General features: G+C 48.3%; 7 protein-coding genes across 7 annotated transcripts; 3 read left to right on the forward strand and 4 right to left on the reverse strand.

The window, feature by feature from the left end:
- Positions 1-592: 592 nt before the first annotated feature.
- On the forward strand, positions 593-2,744 carry FIBRA_00062 (uncharacterized protein; the record flags this gene model as incomplete). The annotated part of the gene is made up of 11 exons (XM_012321961.1): positions 593-673; positions 740-847; positions 917-1,039; positions 1,141-1,303; positions 1,362-1,445; positions 1,504-1,588; positions 1,661-1,787; positions 1,865-1,978; positions 2,034-2,208; positions 2,261-2,504; positions 2,567-2,744. 11 exons carry the CDS (start codon positions 593-595, stop codon positions 2,742-2,744), a joined length of 1,482 nt encoding a protein of 493 aa, XP_012177351.1.
- Positions 2,745-3,930: 1,186 nt separating this feature from the next.
- Positions 3,931-5,853, forward strand: FIBRA_00063 (uncharacterized protein; the record flags this gene model as incomplete). Its single annotated transcript, XM_012321962.1, has 10 exons — positions 3,931-3,999; positions 4,060-4,182; positions 4,234-4,396; positions 4,457-4,540; positions 4,602-4,698; positions 4,760-4,886; positions 4,944-5,057; positions 5,118-5,292; positions 5,353-5,596; positions 5,679-5,853. 10 exons carry the CDS (start codon positions 3,931-3,933, stop codon positions 5,851-5,853), a joined length of 1,371 nt encoding a protein of 456 aa, XP_012177352.1.
- A 1,379-nt stretch (positions 5,854-7,232) lies between these two features.
- FIBRA_00064 (uncharacterized protein) lies at positions 7,233-9,332 on the forward strand (the record flags this gene model as incomplete). Its single annotated transcript, XM_012321963.1, has 11 exons — positions 7,233-7,313; positions 7,372-7,479; positions 7,535-7,657; positions 7,708-7,870; positions 7,924-7,961; positions 8,021-8,160; positions 8,222-8,348; positions 8,405-8,518; positions 8,581-8,755; positions 8,835-9,078; positions 9,152-9,332. The coding sequence occupies 11 exons, from the start codon at positions 7,233-7,235 to the stop codon at positions 9,330-9,332; spliced, it is 1,494 nt and encodes a 497-aa protein (XP_012177353.1).
- A 144-nt stretch (positions 9,333-9,476) lies between these two features.
- Positions 9,477-10,330, reverse strand: FIBRA_00065 (uncharacterized protein; the record flags this gene model as incomplete). The annotated part of the gene is made up of 3 exons (XM_012321964.1): positions 9,477-9,731; positions 9,784-9,992; positions 10,045-10,330. 3 exons carry the CDS (start codon positions 10,328-10,330, stop codon positions 9,477-9,479), a joined length of 750 nt encoding a protein of 249 aa, XP_012177354.1.
- A 505-nt stretch (positions 10,331-10,835) lies between these two features.
- FIBRA_00066 (uncharacterized protein) lies at positions 10,836-12,641 on the reverse strand (the record flags this gene model as incomplete). Its single annotated transcript, XM_012321965.1, has 1 exon — positions 10,836-12,641. The coding sequence occupies one exon, from the start codon at positions 12,639-12,641 to the stop codon at positions 10,836-10,838; it is 1,806 nt and encodes a 601-aa protein (XP_012177355.1).
- A 355-nt stretch (positions 12,642-12,996) lies between these two features.
- Positions 12,997-14,303, reverse strand: FIBRA_00067 (uncharacterized protein; the record flags this gene model as incomplete). The annotated part of the gene is made up of 6 exons (XM_012321966.1): positions 12,997-13,279; positions 13,330-13,359; positions 13,417-14,021; positions 14,077-14,137; positions 14,190-14,241; positions 14,297-14,303. The coding sequence occupies 6 exons, from the start codon at positions 14,301-14,303 to the stop codon at positions 12,997-12,999; spliced, it is 1,038 nt and encodes a 345-aa protein (XP_012177356.1).
- A 2,589-nt stretch (positions 14,304-16,892) lies between these two features.
- FIBRA_00068 (uncharacterized protein) lies at positions 16,893-18,907 on the reverse strand (the record flags this gene model as incomplete). Its single annotated transcript, XM_012321967.1, has 7 exons — positions 16,893-17,019; positions 17,078-17,210; positions 17,261-17,362; positions 17,421-18,443; positions 18,499-18,594; positions 18,646-18,750; positions 18,808-18,907. 7 exons carry the CDS (start codon positions 18,905-18,907, stop codon positions 16,893-16,895), a joined length of 1,686 nt encoding a protein of 561 aa, XP_012177357.1.
- Positions 18,908-20,399: the final 1,492 nt, after the last annotated feature.

Below are 20,399 nucleotides of genomic sequence, written 5' to 3' on the forward strand. Positions count from 1 at the left end.
ACGAATCAGCAGGGCTTGGGCTCTTTGCCAATGCTTGGCCTGTACGTGCGTGCGATCTATCTCTCATATAAGCAACAATCCGGCTGGCATCCATCACATGCTCTGTTTTCTTTCATATCAGGCACCTATATTAAAGCTCGACAGAATGAAGATGCGCGCGAAAGAAGTCAGGAATACGTCGGCCCCACTTACAGCGTGATCCTAGCGGTGTAACTTGTACACCGCTGGCCATGGGAGTAGTGTTGTGATATAGCGCCAGCCGCCGCCCACAGCCACGCGGTGTGATGCTTACGACCCGATGTTCGGACGATGTGCTTCGCGAAAAATCCTTAAGATGCTGATTCAGGGATAAGTCCACCCCTCGTACGAGATGTGGTAGGGCCATGTGAACAACCCGGCGCGACTGTCGGAAATGTCGAAGCGTCGAGGATAATGAATTCGAAACTGCATCCGGCTGCCGGCCTCACGCCGTAATCGCGTAAATATGAGTCGAGCTGGTACAAAAAGTACGAATGAGTACCAATCTTGCGTACCGGCAGTTCATGCATGATTGTCGACTGTCCTGAGACATCCGAGATATTGTAGTCGCGTCATGGGCGACGTGGTCCTCTATGTCTACGTGCTACTTGGTACCATCGTCGCTCTGTATTTCATCTACTGGAACACACATCCCGTATGTTCAATTCTCCATATGCATCTCTATAACCAATTACATCACTAAGTCAGTACGTTGTTGCAGCTGTCTTCCATCCCCACTATCGGGCCATCCCTACCTTTACTTTCCTACCTAGGAGCTTACAGGTACTATCACAATGCACGCGAGATGCTCTTGGAAGGATACAAAAAGGTGCGTGCTACTCCAATTCTCTTTCAACAGAGAAACTCTCTCTTAGTTAATAAATGTCTTGTTTCACAGCACAAAACATTTAAAGTCCCGTTGCTTGCGCAATGGCTCGTGGTGGTCAGCGGTTCCGAAATGAATGAAGAACTCCGCAAGGTACCGGACACGCATGCCTCCTTTATGCAGGCTGCAAATGATGTGGGTAATAAAAAAGTGCCTCATATGATCGGTTCATTCACATGATCTCTATGGTGTCCCACACCGAATAACATCCGCTATAAAATTCGCCAATTTCATAGGTATTCTTATCGAAGTATACTATGGCGCCCGACATTAACGATCACCCTATCCACATCAATGTCATTCGAGGTGCACTTACGCGCAACCTCGGTGTACTATTCGGTGACATATTGGACGAGATACGAATCGTTTTTCCTGAGGCAATTCCTGCCCATGACGACGGTAAGTTTTCATTTGGGCTCGAAGCATCAGTCATACGCTTGATCTATACAAATGGTAGACTGGATTCCCATTTCTGTCCTGCATACCATGGCACATGTGATATCTCGTGCGAGCAACCGTATTTTTGTCGGTGTCCCTTTATGTGCGTATATGTTTTCAAACATGCGTTTAACAAGTTGATAAACAATGCCTTACGTAAGGTCGAGACCCCGAGTATTTATCACTTGTTCTCAATTACGCCTTCGATGTATCCAGAGCGAGGGACATATTGGAGCTCGTTCCAGGGTATCTCAGAGGGCAAGCTACTCGTCTGAACACTGAAATGTCAAATTGTTTAAATTAATCTTTGCATGGCAGCTTCGTGGGTCTGTTCTTGCCTTGGTCTAGGCGAGCTCTTCGCCGAATGGCCGCATATATCACGCCGATTATCAGAGAGCGACAGCGATACTTAGATATTCATGGCGGAGACTGGCCTGATAAGCCGGTAAGTAAATTACACGAGTGTTGATTGCTGACTGGTGTCCTGACAGCGCATTTTTGTTATTGGGCTGTGGTTCTCAGAACGACTTCATCATGTGGATGATAGAAGAAGCCAGAAAGACCGGGAAGGATATTAATTTAATTGTTCAGGCTGTTCTGGTCTCGAACTTTGCCGCCATACACACTTCGAGTCACGTGAGTCACTTAATTGCATTATGACAATACTCTCAAAATGCTCGTAACTTCGCAGAGCCTTACACATGCTATATATGATCTCGCTCATAGATCCGAATATTTGCAGCCGCTGCGAGAGGAGGTAAGAGCTGTCGTTGCAGAACATGGATGGACCAAACTTGCGATAGGAAAGATGTGGAAGCTGGACAGTTTTATGAGAGAGTCTCAGCGCGTGAATGGGATCTCTGGGAGTGCGCCCTCTATTACCCTATCATCTTATTCATCTGAATGGGCTGGCTCTAGTCTCTGTGATGCGCAAGATTTTACAGGATACTACTCTCAGGGACGGAACATATCTGCCCAAAGGTACACTGGTTGTTGCGGCCGCACATGCCACTCATCTGGACAGTGAGCACTATAAGAATCCCAATGTCTTCGATGGCTTCCGCTTCTCCGATAAGCGAACGGAAGGTAAACAGCGGATTAAACACCAGTATGTCAACACGTCGGCTGAATTCGTTGCTTTCGGCAATGGGAAGCATGCCTGGTAGGTGGTCGATTACTGACATGTTTTAATTCTAACAAAAACGTCATTCATTGGTCCTCTAGCCCTGGCCGTTTCTTCGCCGTGAATGAAATCAAAACGATGATGGCATACATATTGCTCAATTACGACTTCAAGTTCGAAGATGGTGTCGGACGACCGGAAAACAAGTGGATTTGGCATTCCATATTTCCCTCGAATACCAAGGTCCTCTTCAGAAGGCGGAAGATAATACCGAATTGAGGTCGTCCGACCTTTTCTTTCTTCCTTTATGACCATTTGGACTACAGACACTACAAACTGTTGGATTGTTGTGTGGAGACTGACCACTAGAAGCTGTTGTTTTCAATGTACATCTAGACTTGGAAATGCAATGGCCGAAGTTTTCACGCAGAACTTATGCCGAATGCAGGCTCGGCTTCATCACTGATCAGTGAATACTCTTGGAAAATGGCCGACATTGAAGGGAATTCATTGAAATGGACAGTATGTTGTATTGAGCCACAGACATATAACAACCCACACTCCTCTGAGGTATGTCCAAAATCAAGCTGCAAATCCATCCGCAGAATCTCCACTGCCGCTAGATAATATATTGCGAAACAGGTATCTTTATCTGCACTCAAAATACTGTGATCAGGAATGGGCTGGAGAATGCGATTCCAAACTTCATCATTACCTACCCTATCGTGGTATGTAGTATGGTTGATGCGTTCAGATTCCGATTTCACATTCTTACACTTCCACAATGACGCCATGGACTAGGCCTTCGGCTACATGTAGGAGCCGGGTAAGCACAATTGTGTCTGTGATCACATCTACGGCCCGCTTAACATGCTCGTGATGACACACAATTATTGAAGTATCAGTTCTCGTCGTGTCTTTTGACCGAAGTTGTACAATGTGACAACTGCAACTAGACACCGTTCAGCGTATTTCACATTGTATGACTCGCCGCATATCTGGCCATTGTATCTGATGATTAGGCCCGGGCCACACCATACCCAGTGGCTTTTCGTTGAGCTACCCTAGGAAGCCAACTTTCGGGCATACCGCTTCCTCGCTTCGAATAAATCCTCATGTCGGAATCAGGAAGCTAAGAGAAGCATGCGGAAATCCGCCGCCACTTAGTCTCGGCCATGAAAGGTGTGAATTACCTCGACGTGGTGCAGCTTAAAAGGACTCCTTTCTAACTTAGAACTTAGATACCTCAGGTTCCGCTTCCCACCCCGTAGAGCTTTATGTCTGTCTCCATACACTGGCAAGAGATTGGTGCCGTCATCAGTATTGTCTGCCTTGCACTCTTTATACGATGGAGGTTTGACCCAGTAGGTTTCTAAGCATTCATTCAGTTCATGGAACCATGTTCAAACGTTCATTGCCCGCATAGTTATATCACATTCCCGCTATTGGACCGTCGGCACCAATCATGTCCTATCTAGGAGTGTATAGGTACTGTCGCAATGCCAAAAGCATGTTGCGGGAAGGGTATCAAAAGGTATTCATCTGTAAATTCTCAATCACCAACAATGAATGTGACTGATCTGCAATTATCTAGCACAAGGTGTTCCGCGTACCCATGCTAGACAGATGGATCGTCATAGTCAGCGGACCAGACATGAACGAGGAACTGCGTAAGTATCCAGACACGCACGTGTCGTTCCAGGTCGCGGCCGATGAGGTATGTCTCGTAGTAATTGCGTGAGGCTCCTCTGACTAATGCCTCATCTAGCTTTTTCAGACGAAGTACACCATCGCACCGAACGTTCAAGAGCATCCTATTCATCTTCCCGTTATTCGTGGACCACTTACGCGCAACCTCAATGTGGTCTTCGGGGATGTTGTCGACGAGATCCATACCGCCTTTCATGACGTCGTGCCTGTTCGCGACAATGGTAAGCTCGTTCTCTTATTCCGAATCAAGATTCTACATAACCATGTGTTATCGATGGCAGAGTGGATCAAAGTCCATGCAATCACAACTATGGCAAAAATAGTGTCTCGAGCAAGCAACCGCGTTTTTGTTGGCCTTCCGTTATGTGCGTTCGTCTGAAGGCACCATTCATACACAAAAACCGCTCACGAGAAGTGTTATGGCAGGCCGCAATCCTGAATATTTAGATGCAGTGGTCAATTTCGCGTTTGATGTCACCAGAGGGCATGTTATCTTGTCGCTTGTTCCATTCCTATTTAAAGGGTAAGTTTCTCAACAGATTGGATATTTCATGATGCAAGTTTCTGATCCGCTTGATCCTTAGCATTGTTGGACGTGTTCTACCTTGGTCAAAGAGGGCGTTCCGCCGAGCGTCCACTTTCTTAAATCCAATGATCGAAGAGCGGCAGCGAAAGCTTCGAGAATTTGGTGATGGTTGGGATGACAAGCCTGTATGCTTCGCTAAGCTCCACTTTTATGTGACTGCAATTCACTGTTTTTTTTGTTAGAATGATCTACTTATGTGGCTTATAGAAGAAGCAAATAAAATCGGAGAGACGACTGACCTTGTCGTGCAAGGATTACTTCTATCAAACTTCGCGGCCATTGATACCTCAAGTCAGGTGAATGACCTTACCCTTCCTACAGTCATCCCCGGTGATTTATGGGTTGAATCGCCATAGAGTATCACACACGCCCTGTACCATCTCGCGGCCAATCCTGAGTATGCAAAACCGCTGCGCGAAGAGGTTGAATACATCATCAAAGAACACGGCTGGACGAAAGGAGCGATGGGAAAAATGTGCAAACTTGACAGCTTCATGCGCGAGTCGCAGCGCCTAGATGGAATTACTGCGTGTAAGTGCTGCTCTCATTTGTGTTCGTCAACCTGCATCTTGACAGCATAGAATTGACCAGTAACTGTAATGCGCAAGGCGCTCCAAAGCCTCACTCTCTCCAATGGGACATACATCCCGGCCGGCACAATTGTGTCTGCGACAGCCCAGTCGACCCATTCTGACGGTGAAATCTATGATCGCCCAGAGGAATTCGATGCCTTTCGTTTCTCCAACAAGCGTGAAGACGGGACAGAAGGCCTGAAGCATCAATATGTAACCACGTCGCCGGAGTTTGTTGCGTTCGGACATGGAAAACATGCATGGTGCGTCCTACTATCTGTGGATTGAAACTTCATAGTCCGTTCGCTGCACACTGCTCTTCGTTTACGTTTCGATATCTCGTAGCCCTGGCCGCTTTTTTGCGGTGAATGAGCTGAAAGTAATGATGGCGTACATGCTCTTAAACTTTGATATTAAGTTTGAGCATGGGCGCGGGCGTCCAGAAAATCTGAACGTCTGGCAAACCGTGATGCCAGCCCCTGATGTGAATCTGATGTTCAAAAAACGCCTGGGGGTATGAGTGTGGATGGACAAATATATAGGAGCTCTCGTGCGCTTTGTGGGCTTGATCATGGGGGTATACGGTATATAGATCAGCGCTGTTAACTGTTAGGAGACTCTCGTCTTGCCAAGTCTATACCTCTCGTTCCGGCTCTTGTTTTGTGCTCTCAGCCTTTTCCGATGTAACATTGTATTACATGCTCTCCTGTACAACGCGGACTTACATCATGTAGCACCGCTGGTGCGACAACTCAACTAAAAAAGCAATATCGTCTGTCTGCTGCTGGAACTCGAAACTACCAACTCGGGGACTGGCTATATGTGTTGTGCTCTGTGGAATACTGGTTTCAGATTGTTTCACTGAATCATGACACTGACTCGGAGCACTGGGTACTGTTACATACCTGTACTACTGACTGGAGAATCGTGCAAATTCGGTCACATCACATGACGCTCAACTCGACATAATTTGAAACTTAAAGTTGAAGGTGAATCAGTACAATTCGAAACAGCCGTACGTCCACACAATCCGCCGCAAACGTCTTCTAACTATTTGAGAGCTAGAGGATCCACGAGACCCGTCAGACACCGGTTGGCATAAAAGCTGCCACCCGCCGCGGCAGCTGCTCTACACCAAGTGAGTGGTAGCCGCATAGGAGCCGGGACATGCCCGTCGGTTGCTGTCGTCCTTCACTCTGTGGTACAAGCAAAGCTCCAATGGTTTGGCCAGGGAGCTTGCCCCGGGAGGTACGCACGTAGACCTGGCAGCGGCGTGCTTCGCACAAACGCAAGTGCGATATTTTGCACGTACGTCCTCTATAACACGATATCGTCAAGTCGAGGCCCTAGTCAGCATATATGTGTGTGCTATCACCTATTCGGCCCAGTAAGGCCCGTGTAATTCATGCGACGGTCGGCCTGTGAAGCAATGCAAAATCATAAACCTGTAAGCGTCTGTCTGCGGGTCATGCCGCTTGTGTTTCCCCTCATAAGACATCCCAGATCTGGAATTACCCCGCATTGCGCCACGGCCACGTAACATTCCACCTGTAGCTGAAGCTGCCAGATTCCTCTCCCCCAGTTGCCCTTTCTACTTGCTCGCACTTTACTCGCCAAACTCGAGTGTGAGCGCCTGTTTGGTATCACATTTTGAGTCCTGGGAAGCCGGCGCTATTACTTGTTGGCTTCTGGGCTTCGAATATGACACCACTGGCACATGTCGCCTCACGGGAATGTCGGCTATCTCAATGGAACGTAAGGCCTACCTAGTCAAGTTTGGACCTGGTCGGACGGCCACCTCTCCCGCTGTGTCGCCGAGATTCTATATAGAGTCGATTTCAAGTGGGAAAGGGGCTTCAAAGAGTCTTTCGTCACTACCCTCACGAATACAGCACTAGTATGGTTGGAGTATTACAAGTCATCGGTGCCGTGAGTGTCGTTGTCTGCATTGCACTCCTCATGCGATGGAGATTCGATCCGGTAAGTAATAGAAATGTCTATCGTTTTGATAGGACGCTGAGTGGAATCATCCACACAGTTGTATCACATCCCTGCTATCGGTCCCTCCTCCCCATTATTATCCTATCTGGGAGCTTACAGATATTGTCGCAATGCGAAGGATATGCTACAGGAAGGATACAACAAGGTAGCCGCCTACTTTTCTACTAAGGATATGTAATTGATTCGCAGAATACTTACAGTACAAAGTGTTTCGGGTGCCCTACATTGATCGTTGGATTGTCATCGTTAGCGGGCCTGATATGAACGAAGAGCTGCGTAGATTCCCAGACTCGCACGTGTCCTTCGAGGTTGCAGCAAGTGAGGTGAGTAATTCTGTATTGTGGACATAAGGTATAACTTATCTCGCACACAGATCATTCAGACAAAGTACACAATTGCGCCTAATTTGCACAGACATCCAATCCACCTTCCTGTTATCCGTGGACCGCTTACGCGTAATCTAAATGTTGTCTTCGCGGGTGTCATCGATGAGATCCAGAAAGCATTCGTGGATGTGATTCCGATCAACGAAGATGGTGAGCACAACATGTCTTGTTGTACAAATCGCTTTTCATGATTTTGCGGATAGAGTGGACGAAGGTCCATGCAATCAAGGTCATGGCCCAGGTGGTTTCCCGCGCGAGTAATCGTGTTTTTGTCGGGCTGCCTTTGTGTACGTTCCTCAGGACTTTCGCCAATTTGACCTCGATGAGACGAGCTTGTTGGAAGGTCGTGATCCTGAATACCTGGATACTGTCGTCAATTTCACGTTCAATGTCACAAGAGGCCGTTTCATTCTCAGCTTCGTTCCTTCATTATTCAAGAGGTAAGCCCATAGCATCTCGGAGATCACGGTTCGAGATTGCTCACTCGTCTACTTTTTATAGCGCTGTTGGACACATGTTGCCGTGGTCAAAAAGAGCCATACGTCGTGCATCTGTATTCCTCAAACCATTGATCGAAGAGCGTAAGAAGAAGCTCCGGCAACTGGGTGATGATTGGAGTGATAAACCCGTGATTATCTTTTTTCTTCGTTTTCTCACAAGTCTCTCATGTGTTTGCGTGCAAAGAACGACTTGCTTATGTGGCTTATGGATGAAGCTCGAAAGGTCGGAGAAGATGATGATCTCGTCGTCCAGAGTGTTCTTATGTCCAATTTCGCCGCGATTCACACATCTAGCCATGTAAATCTCCATCCGCAGTCTCATTTTCCGGTGTGCAATTATTTACGACTTGATTTCCATAGAGCATCACCCATGCTCTTTACCATCTTGCGGCCAATCCAGAATACGTGCAGCCTTTGCGCGAGGAGGCGGAGTTCATCATTAAGGAGCACGGTTGGACGAAGGCCGCTATGGGCAAGATGCGAAAACTCGACAGCTTTATGCGCGAGTCGCAGCGACTGAACGGCATTACTTCTTGTACGCATGTTTCTCCTTGCATGCTCAGGGGGTGCCGCTAACCACTGTTTTATCCCTTTGGCATCCCGGTGCACGATAGTAACTGTGATGCGTCAAGTACTGCAGAGCATCACGCTCTCCGACGGAACGTATATTCCCGCTGGTACAATCATTTCTGCGTCGGCCCGTTCAACGCATGACGACAAGCAACTTTACGATCGTGCGGACGAGTTCGACCCCTTCCGCTTCTCCGACATGCGGGAAGGCGACAGCGAGGGCCTCAAGCATCAATATGTGACCACGTCCCCCGAATACGTTGCCTTCGGACATGGGAAACATGCATGGTACGTCTCGATATTGCTATTTGTGTGACCGCTCGTTGATCAGGTATTGCATCCACGCTTCGACGTTGTGCAGCCCGGGTCGGTTCTTCGCAGTGAATGAACTCAAAGTAATGATGGTATACATGTTGTTGAACTTTGATATCAAGTTTGAGCACGAAGGCGGGCGTCCAGAGAATCTGAACATCTGGCATTCGGTCCTTCCAGCACCCAACGTGAATTTGATGTTCAGAAAGCGTCGAGATGTATTGACTTGAATATTTGTCTCTACTCGATCTCGGGATCAACCATTGCGTCTGCCTGAATATAAAATGGTTGATTCAATCGCTTTACTTTGCGTGTCCAACCTCAAGCTAGAAAGATTTTGCACGTCGATATGGCCAATAAATCTACACATTTATTCATGTTCTAACCCCAGTCTTCTTCCTCCATGATAACAATGCCTTCACTCCGACAATTCCTCCTGTAGCAAGAGCAGTCCACCCCACACGAGCGCTCCATTGTTCCGCATCGGAAACATCATACTGACCAACAAAGATAGCAAAAAGATCATAGAGGAGGATAGCGCCAAAGAATGGTGTCGAGGCCGCCGTCGCGACGGGAAACAGGGTATACGTGATACCTTGGACTAGTATTGAGGGAGGCGCGCGATAACGCTGTGATATAAAGTAAGAATGAAAGTCGAGGTACAGCCAGACGACGACTTACGAGGACTACGCCACCATTATCAATGAGGTCTAGGACGCCAATTCCCGCAAATGTTATCGCGACCACATGCGTCAAACGCATGATGGTGGAGCTCTTTGGTGTTAGCAGAGGGAGGCGGGCGACGGCGAACAACTGTGCGAATGTATTGACCGTCACCAGTATTTGGGAAGCGACAAAGTCGTTGCGCAACCAAAAGAGGAGCCATCCAGCTGGAGGCATTTTTGGATTAGTTAGCCAAGGTGCTTCGAGAAGAACACCGACCGATGCAGAAACTGCCCAAAGCATAGACTGGAGCATAAGCCAGGGCCACTCGCACGCCCTCTTCGTCATCTGAACTGGTACAAGTATTCGCATTGACCCCAGCGTCTGGAGCGGAATCAGCTCTGGGAGTCGAGCCAAGCTTGTGATACCCAATAGGATCGAATGCGAATAGCTTGTGAATCCAAGCTATTTGAAACATGACCTGGCCAAAGAAGAAGGTGGCTATGAACCAAGGGTTTGGAGAGAAGGCATAGTGGTTCTGTACGAAGTTAGCACGAACAGACATAGTGAGCATACACGCGGCTGACCGCATCCGCAATGTCTTTTATATTCGGAGACGCCAGCATACCATAGATCTGTACACTGAGGTTGACAAGAAAAGACCCGAGGGCCAAGTAGCGTGCTCGGGAAAGTTGGTTGCCCATGATAATGGACTTGAATCAAGACTGATGCTAATGGTGAGAGGGTGTTCGGTGATTGAAGGAATGAATTGGTTTTATACGACCAAGAGACAGGAGTCGCGGTGACAGCTGATGTCATTCCGCTGTCAACCTATGATCGATCATATTCATGCTGACCGCAACGATAGTGGCAGAATTAATGAAATTTACAACCATAACTCTGTCGAGCCACCGCGGAACATGAAGATGGCGCCGCGAAGCCTGGCCTGTCAGATCCGAAAAATGTTGACTTTAATTTCATGGAGCATGGAATTCGAAACTTGACTGTACAGCACATCTACCGGTGTGCATGAGCACCGCAAACTACCGCAAGTTAGGATGACGACTCGCCTACTGATGTGGTTTTCTTGAAGCGAAATCCTCTTCACGCTGCACCACCCAATTAGTCAATTCATCCACAGCTTCCTGTAGCCCCGTTCCAGTCAAGATGATGCTGTCGTCCATTTTGACACCATATACACCCTCTACCAAGGCTCTCCTCACAAATGGCAAAAATAACTGCACAAACACTGTGCCCATCGCTCGAACTACCTCATCATCCTTTGCCTCATCTTCTGACTCTCGATGCGACATCTCATTAGTCCAAGGCTTGGTTTGCGCATATCGAAGTAAGACGCCGAGACTCCTGACGAGGGAAGTATCCAATACGCGTAGCAAATCATCCAAAAGTTCAGCCGGCGCCAACAATCGGAGCCCATTGAACGCAGTCAGTATCGCATTTGTATATGAAGCGAGGGTAGGATACGAGGCGAGCATCGGAGGGGGCACATTTGGCGGGCCAGAAGCGAGAGATTGTAACTGGGTGGCGGTAGGCACGGGTGGAGAGGTGGGTGCAGAAGACGCAATCAATAACTGTGAAGGTCTCTTGGACACGGCTATAGGATTTATCTTTATTCGGCTTTCTCCATGGGCAGCGTCCGACTCCAGTTGAGCGCACCAGCCTTCAGCGGCCTCATCTAATTCAGCTGTGACACTCGTCCTGACCGCACGTACGAAGATGGGAGCAAGAAGTCCTTTGAAATCCATCCCGACGCGCGCAAACGAATTCGCACAGTAGACTAGCTGTGTTAACAGAGATGTGAGAAGGGACGGATCTGTGACGTGCGGAAGCGTGTCGCGGAGTAATGTCAAGAGACGCTCTAAATGCATGGTCGTGAATGTCATCAGCAAGGCATGCAACTGTGGCAAAGGCAGCTTGGCTGTCTCCGAGGTAGACATTGACGTTACAGGATCGAGGAATATCGAAGTGTATTGCGTGACGACATCGTACACCCCTTCACGCCAAAGGTCGATATAACGCTTCAGGAATCGCGCGTAGGCTTCCTTCTCTCGTTCCTTATCCCCTTGCACGTCTCGTTTATCAATTTCTACCGTCTTTAAGACTCCATCTAGATATACTTCGCGTCCTGTGAGGAATGCGAGGGCAAGTTCAGGCTCGCTGAGAACATCCATCTTGCGAAGGAATCCGATAGCGCGGAAGAGAGCGGGAAGTTTCGCTTGCTCACGAAGCATGCGCAGGAGCTGCCCAAGCATTGCTTGCACGCGCGAGTCACACTCTGCCTTGACGGACTGTATGAGCGGGTTCGCAGGGAAGCGCTGTGCTAAGCCATTGGAATGGCTTGCAAGCAAGAGGGCCTCGTTATAATTGTAATTGCGGATGCACGAGTCGAGCAAGGTGGGTAGGGAGAGAACGTCGTAAAGTTTGTCGTGGTGTTCCAAAACGAGTGCAGCCTTTTGTCGCTCTTTCTGAATTTCGCGCGTATCCTCTGCGAAGGAACGTGAGGCGGCGTCAAGTGCAGGTAGCGAGGAAATAAGAGCATCTAGAGAGGACGAAAGCGAGGACAACGACGACGAAAGCGTGGACGTTGTGGAGTGGATTGACAGAAAAGTCGGATAGGAAGTATAGCACAGAGTTGTGAGGGCATTTGTGAGCTGGGCTGAGGATGACGATAACTCTGTTGGTTGTGCCTCGAGTTCAGAGAGTGGTAAAGAGGTCAAATGATTCAAGTAAGACGACGCGTCCGGCGATGTAAGTGTGGTTGTTGAGAGTACTGCAGATGAGGATGCAAGGATATCCGGTAAGCTTGGGATTTCAGCATCGAGTGTATCACCAGCAAGGTCAGGAACTTGCGCCATTTAGTCGACTTTCTACCTGTGTTCTATACATGGGCGAGGCCTGAGCGCTGAGCAGCGAGGACCAGTTGTAGACGCGCGGGATAAATACTACATACGTAAGTAAGTATTGTATAGTACTCGCGCGCGCGCGCGTCCAAATGTTTAACGTTCGATCACCTTAAGTCAGCTTGCTCGGAGCATATCATGATGCAGATATGCTCGCTATGAAGCTTCCAAGGTTTGCAATAAGGCCATAAGATGTGAGTATTTCTGCGAATATTTACGTTTTAATCAAGGCCAAAACCAGGGTGCTTAGAATACAGCAAAGTAGCTCAATTGCAAGAGAATGAATGAATCTTGAGACGTTCTCCAAGCCTCAGTACTTCATGAGATCTATGAAATACTCCCCGCCCAAAACCTCTTTCAAGCGGTAGCGCGGGTTGGCAATATGATAGCCAACAAATCCTTGTACACAGCTGTCCCATGCATCTCTTGCATCCCCTTCTCCAAGGAGAGCTCTCACTTGCTCAACGGCAGCTACTGTCTCTTGAGCTACGTCTCTAAGAGCTTCTAAAGTCGGCTTTCCCGTTGTGCGTGCTCGATCGTGGATGTAAGTTGTTTCCCCTGCTAGCTCCTCCTTGTAAAGAGATAATATATCACTAGGCAATGTATGAGCTCAAGAATATAAGAGCAAAAATATATATCTGACTTGATATAGGTCAAGACCAGATTTGCAGCCCTTGCAGAATAGTATGTCAGGAAGGACATGATAGACATGTTAGTCATTCTTACTCACGGGATGGCTAGCAGGTAGGCGTTGACATCAGGAAACCTACTCTTTTCCCAAATAAAGCAGGAAAATGCGTCGGGGAGTCCGCTGAGCATTCGGCGATATTTGACGAAGGGGTAGGAAGTCAAAGCATCCGAGTCGGTGTCCCCCAACCTCTCGAGCATTTCCCCGTTGACGTGATCCAAAATGCTGATAACAATACTGCCTGCTGCAAACGGAACAAAATAGTCCCATGAATCTTTCGCGAGTTTTGCAAGCGTCCCAATTAGTCCGGGTGTGGCATGGATGGATCCTTGACATAGTCCTTGAGGAATGCCGATCGCGTTGTTCGCCTCGGCGATGGCTGGACTGTCCATGATTAAAATCAATGCAGTATAAAGGGCGATGATAACTTTCACGTTGTTGTCGAGTATATGGCCGTATCCCGTTTCCGTGAGGAAAATTGCTGAAACAATGAAGGGACGCAGGGCCTCTTCATCTTCCCATAGACGAGTCGTCTCCTCGATCTTTTGCCTCAGTTCAATGTCGGGCTGATATGTGGGAATGATTTCAAGACCCAACGCGGTGACAAACTCCACGATTGCCGTCCGCGAAACGTCGGCCGGGGAATTCTGATGACAATAAGTACGTTGATACGAATGAGATTTCTGTTCATTTTAATCTCACCTTATTCACTTTGACAGCGAAGTCATCCTGAAGAACATGTGTTTCCGCCTTGTCCCAGATGCTAGGAGTCGCAATCATTTAGTTATTCACAACTCAATGTTCATTGCGCTTACCCCGAGGGAGATTGCGTGCTATGCATTGGTACAACTACGCCGGGGTTTTCAGCTGTGAGAATGGTAGTAATAAATTCATTGTTCCAGGTTGGTCTTTATATCCCCACCTCTCATGCTGACATAACTCAATCAGTCTCTCAGGTGTCGAGGTCATTTTCGAATGTAGGTGGCACATCGTTACAGAATCATTGTGTCTGCTCCGAGATCGGCTTCCCAAATCCCCGCGCCGCGGCATGAACGCAGAAACGCCTCATCAGACACCTCCAGCTGATGTAGTTATTCACTGTCTGCCGCCTTCTCATCCAATATGTCGCTTCGTTTACATTGCAGATTGCACCTCAGGGCCATTAATGGTATTTCCACCGTTGCCAGGAATTTTATTAAAAAAACCTGAATCAAGCATATTGGCGAGTATGACTCGTAGCGTGGTGTGCAAAATTTAGAAATTGAGTTGGATGCCATGGCAGGCATGTTTGAGTTTATATCTTGCAATGCTTCAGACTATGCAGGCTTTCCAAAAAAACACCATGGCCAGTGAGCACGGTAGCCTTCATAACAAGCGCATCCTGTCATCAGGACACAACGTTTGCGCGGTGGTCACTAGTACCGGTCCGAAGATTTTCGGAACGCCCAAGTGTCGTATTATACCAAATAATCAATCTAAAAACACCGTCAAACCACTTGAAATTCGACCTACACAGCACTGGCGTCACCAAGCGCAGAGAGGTCTCTCCGCGGACATAATTCGGTATCCATTTTGTCACCTTAGAATGCAAACTGATGAGGTTAAAAGGAATATTTTCACGAGACCAACCTGCCTGAACTCGCGGCCGAAGCACTCGGCCGCCATACCAGTCTGCCGCTGCAGACAGTCACACCTGTCTTCCGCGAAGACAGCGACACCTACTCGCCGCGTTCGAGTAGCGACACCTGCCCGCCGCGTTCGGGCGATAGCACATGTCTGCCGCGTCAGACAAATCGTAATTATGATGAAGTCCCCTGTCCACGCGTGAGCAATTACTCAGTCATCGACGAACAGAGGCTCTTCCCTGCTCTCGTCCTGACCGCCATCTCCTGCTCGCCTGCTGTCTACAGTTTCTTTTCGTTTACCCGCCGTCCCTCCCTTTCGTTCTTAGTTACTGAGTTTCACACTGTATTTTCGCCACGACTCGACTTGTTGAAGCTGAGTGCAGTTATGACCGTACTCGGCTGAGCTCGCCTAAAAAAATGCCCGATCTACGATGCCTCTAGCGAGCGAAGTAAGCAGGTTGGATACATAATGTTGTGGGAATCTGTGTATCCTTGCCTTATCGAACCTATAGCCGCGTACGCAATTTCACATCCGTCTCTGTCATCTCCATCGTGACACTCGTCATTACCAGCACTTGGTCGTTTGGAGGGCATGACGATACGGATGTCATATAATACATAGATTTCGTACGTGGCTTCCCTCGTTTCTTCTATGTTGCCTTTCTTACAAACAACTCATCCTCCATGCACACAGTAGTACAGCGTTGAATTCGACAGTAGTATGTTCCACGTTCAAGTTTCAGCCAAATTGCAACGCAGCGTCGAAAATCCGTTGAGAGCTCTGCGTAGTAAAACATTCACTCCTAATTAACATGCCCGTTTGACTACTGTACAACTACATGTCCTCGTACAGGTCGTTTCGACATAAGTCAACTCTATTTGAAACTACTGCATGCACACCTTATTCAATATTCGATACACAACGACCGGCATAGTTCACCGTCTTGTGGCTGAGTGTGTGGCTGCGATGTCGACTTCGAGTACATTTCCACGAGACATGTACGACTTGTCGACTCCGCGCGAGGTTTAGCGCCTGCTCCTGGCGCAACTCGAGTTCGAATGAGTCAAAGTTGAGCCGGATTCTTCGGCGACAAATTAGCGTTTGTCCTCACATTTACCGGCCAAACCGCCTAAAGACGACCATAGATGGTCAACAAAGCATTTATTTCGTTGTCTCGCCCCTCTGATGAAACATACAGGGCATGTCAGTAACAAGACCGTCGGTATTGCAGGGCTTCGTCTGCCCAATACTCCACGCAAAGCATCCGTTGACGTGCATCCCCCGCAGTTGAGAGGAACCAGAGTCCAGACCATGCCAAGAGTCGCCGCATGAATTTGAGGTTTTTAGAAAAAAATTGTAAACCTCTCATCTCGTATTTGTGGGACAGTCCGTAGCCTGGGATCCGAGAATCTATGATGCGGTTCCCTTCGAACTTCAAAGGCAAGTGTACAGAATAAGGCACATTTTAACAGGTTCAATCTGGTTAGGATCTTCTGTTCTGTCAGGAATGATCTCATACTCAGGTCTTCGAATTCGACATATATCTCTGTACCATACAAGATCCCAGCGAGAACGCCCTCGAGTACTTATATAAGTACCTAGCAAAAGCAGCCATGTCTGCTCACTCGGCGCTCAGAGAGCATTCAAAGCAAATACTGCTCCTGAAGCAAACGTCTTTGCCTTCGTATATCGAAAATGACAAGATCAATCAATCACAACTACTAATGATATTCGTCTTTCACTTCATGGTACAATTCACGAAAATGAGAGTGGTAGGTATTTAAATACTAATAATACGTCAATGTAAACAGTGATCGTGTCGCAGCGCAGCCGCGATAAATGTCGTAAAACTTGTTGCACCAATCAAGAAGAAACAGCCCTATTCAGACCGCTTAGCATGCGATCAGAGCCCCGATAAGCATGCTACCAGCGACGGTAGCGAAACCAGCGAGTGCTGTCTTGCTACCTAGTGCAGCATTGGTCTTGGCGGAAGCTGTTGGGACGGCAGAACGTGCCACACTGGTAGATTTCCAGATCAGTACGAATTCGTCTGAGGAATTCATTGCGAAGTACTTACAGGACAGCACTTGCAACACTGCCGGCACCCTGGTAGCCGAAACCTCGAGGCTGGGGAATCTGGGTTACCTGGCTGAAATCATTGCCAATTATCCCCGTTGCTTGAGTCAGTAGAGAGGACACAGATGGTTGTACTACAGAAGGTCAGATGAGAAACATTAAACGAGCATATGTAACAGTTCACCTTGACTGGGAGCCATCCCTGCGAGGGTTTGAATGATATGCGCAACATCGCCATTTTCATTCTCGAGGTCCTGGAACAAGACATTCAAGGAGGCACCACCAGCTAGACAAAATAAAACATCAATACTAATGGCGGAACGATTGACAATGCAAGAACTGACTAGAAGAGCTCGTCATGGTTGGCACGGGCATCGCTGATCCATTGGAGGCGGTCGAGTTGGCACTAGGCACAGCCGTGCTATTCATATCCATGGGGCCAGAGGCGGATCCGTCAAGCGGGGTGCCTGTCGCATTTGAGGAAAAACCACCCGTCAACGAAGCCGTAGCATTACCGAAGGGAGAGCCATTCAAAGGCATTGATGTGAAGTTGCCAGAAGATGGGAGGTTGGTGGAATTGTCAGAAGCGCCGAGAGTTGAACCACTGAGAGGGACTCCGCCGGTCATAGCACTACCGTTCATCATGCCACCCAAATTTGGCCCACCGGTCATAGAACTACTGTTCATCATGCCATCGGTCATAGAGCTCCCGTTCATTATGCCACCGGTCATAGAACTCCCGTTCGTCATGCCACCGGTCATAGAGCTACCGGACACCATGCCACCAGTCATAGAACTACCGTTCATCATGCCACCGAGAGATGGCCCACCGCTCATGGAGCCGTTCATCGTGCCGTTCATAAAAGGCGAACCACCGAAGGGAGATCCGCTACTGGTCGAGTTGTCAAACGGTGAAGCAGCGGAAGGCCATCCACTACCACTGGTATTGTCGGGTGATGAGCCATTTCCAATCAGGCCACCGCCAGTCATCGATCCACCGAGGGTAGACCCTGCCGTCTGATTCCCAAAGTTACCACCTTGCATGGAGCCACCCAGAGACGAACCTGTCGAGTTGTCGGAGCCGAGAGGAGCACCACTTGCAGGCATAACTGTCGCATTCCCCGAGGCCGCGCCATTAAATGGGCTAGCAGAAGAATTAGTGCCAGTGGATCCAAAGCCCGAGGTGGCGGTTCCACTGAACGACCCATCAGTAGCATTTCCAGGGAATGCGCCCATCGAGCCAGTGCCATTGGCACCTGCAGGTCCGCCAGTCGCATTCATGCCCCCCATTGTCGGCATCGAGGTGGGAACAGAAGGCGCCGCCCCCTGCGTGTACTCAGCAAGGAGAGCAGAAGCAGGAGTAGCAACTGTAAAAGGGTAAAATTGAGAACTCAAATGTGTGCACTATGCAATGCAACGTACGATTAGGAGGCAAGGCAGCAATAATCTCGTTAACAATATTGTCTACCCCTGATTGACCACCAAACTCAGCAAGAATGCTACTGAGGCTGCTACCAGCTACAAAGACAGATGAGCTCCCATCGACGGGCTTCAAAAACACTTGCTTACAGCCTGGATCCTGCCGCTTAATCGGAACAGGCGCAGCGAGACCATAACGACGGAAACCCATTACTTGTCCAGGAGTGTTCGCGCTCCGCTCGATCTTATGGTCATCTGCACATACACATGCTTAGTGTCTTCAATTCTGTCCACTAGGTTGTGATGTTTTACCGTGTGCAAAGTCGTGCGCGCGTCTGAATTTCACCGCAGCCGCATCATTTACAGAAGCGAGCAACAAGAAAACAACAGAAATGAAGACGTTAACAATCATGATCACCGAACGACGATTGACGAAAGAAGTCGTGAAGAAGCGAAGCGACGAAAACGAAGCAGCCGGACGAAGGAAATGGTGGTACGTTCAACGTTCACACAGGAAACGGGATTCGACCCCGTATCATCTTATATGTCCACCGCTGCGTAGAATTGTGGCAGTACGAGCCCCTGATCCCGAGCATCTTCATCGGATCGCAACTTGCATCATTCAGTATGAAACCATCACCTCAACGTCCGGCCATCCATCAAACACAGCCTCAAGCGCACACCTACTGTCATACCATCACCCGACACCGAGCGTAGCTCCATCGCCCTCGTCGTCATACTTGGCAGAAACTGCGCCCTTCTAGGCGGAGCATCCTGGACATCGCATCGTGCCTGGGCTTGCTGCCGCCGCATAAGCATCATATTGGATATGTTGCTCCCATTGATGCCTATGGTTTCGGGGCACGCACAGGACGGACAACTGCGATATCCTTGTCGCATCAAGCTGCTGTTTTCTGTGAGTTCGTCTGTAATTATCTTGTGCAAAGTTATAGTCACTGGGGTCTAGGTCTCGCAGCTGGTAGACTTCAACACGGAGTATCAAGCCGACGTATAGTGAAACGCACCGGAAAGCCTGACAGTGACAGCAGCTGATCCAGGGTTATTTTTCACAAAAGAAACTGACTATTTGTGCATAGCTTGCCAGTAGATATCAGCTGGACTGCGGACAGCTTGATCACACCAGTTCCATTCTGTTTCATCACTTACTATCATTGCACCAGTAATGCAACTTCTTCAGTATCTGGGCTCCCTATAGCGCAAATTTTACCAGAACATCTCGCCAGTTAATGCAGAATGTTTGAAAGTACATATGTGAATTTCATAGGCTCAGTTATTATGTCAATCGGACATGGTGATCACCCACCCAAGGCCAATCTTGGTTGAGATGTAGTGCTCAAAACACACTTGCGAGACATTCAAGTCGCTCTCGTATTTTTCATTCATACGAAAATCACACAATAGTAATAATAGTTGTATTTTGTATTACACATGATTTATTGGGATTTTTAGAGGGGGAGGAGCAGCTGTAAGTTCAGTCATTGCACTACTGTTGCGATTGCATTACTGATGCAATGATAGTACCGCGACGAGGAGCAGTACCTATAAACACCATAGGCCTGCAGTGGTTTGATCACGGTTTTCGCCCAACTTAGTAAGCATAGGAGTAAGTTCCGACGCTGGTCAAGCTCCTGCCCATCCGATCTTCGGAAGGAGAGGGACTTCATCCCACCAGGGGATTCTTTCAGCCACATCCCTTCAGCCACATATCACGTGAACACATGACTGTTTCAAACTCCACAATATTATTTCCCTCGTCCTCCCTACGACGGCTGGCAGAAAACATCTGCAAATAACGGAGCCCGGAGGGGGAATGTCCTCCGTAAGGAAGCATGAAACGGCGAAAAATATAAACGTATATATTTCTATGTAATTCTTTAATTGAT

The sequence above is a fragment of the Fibroporia radiculosa genome (assembly GCF_000313525.1).
Source record: "Fibroporia radiculosa TFFH 294 genomic supercontigs, scaffold30, whole genome shotgun sequence".
In the NCBI taxonomy this organism is placed as follows: Eukaryota; Fungi; Basidiomycota; class Agaricomycetes; order Polyporales; family Fibroporiaceae; genus Fibroporia; species Fibroporia radiculosa.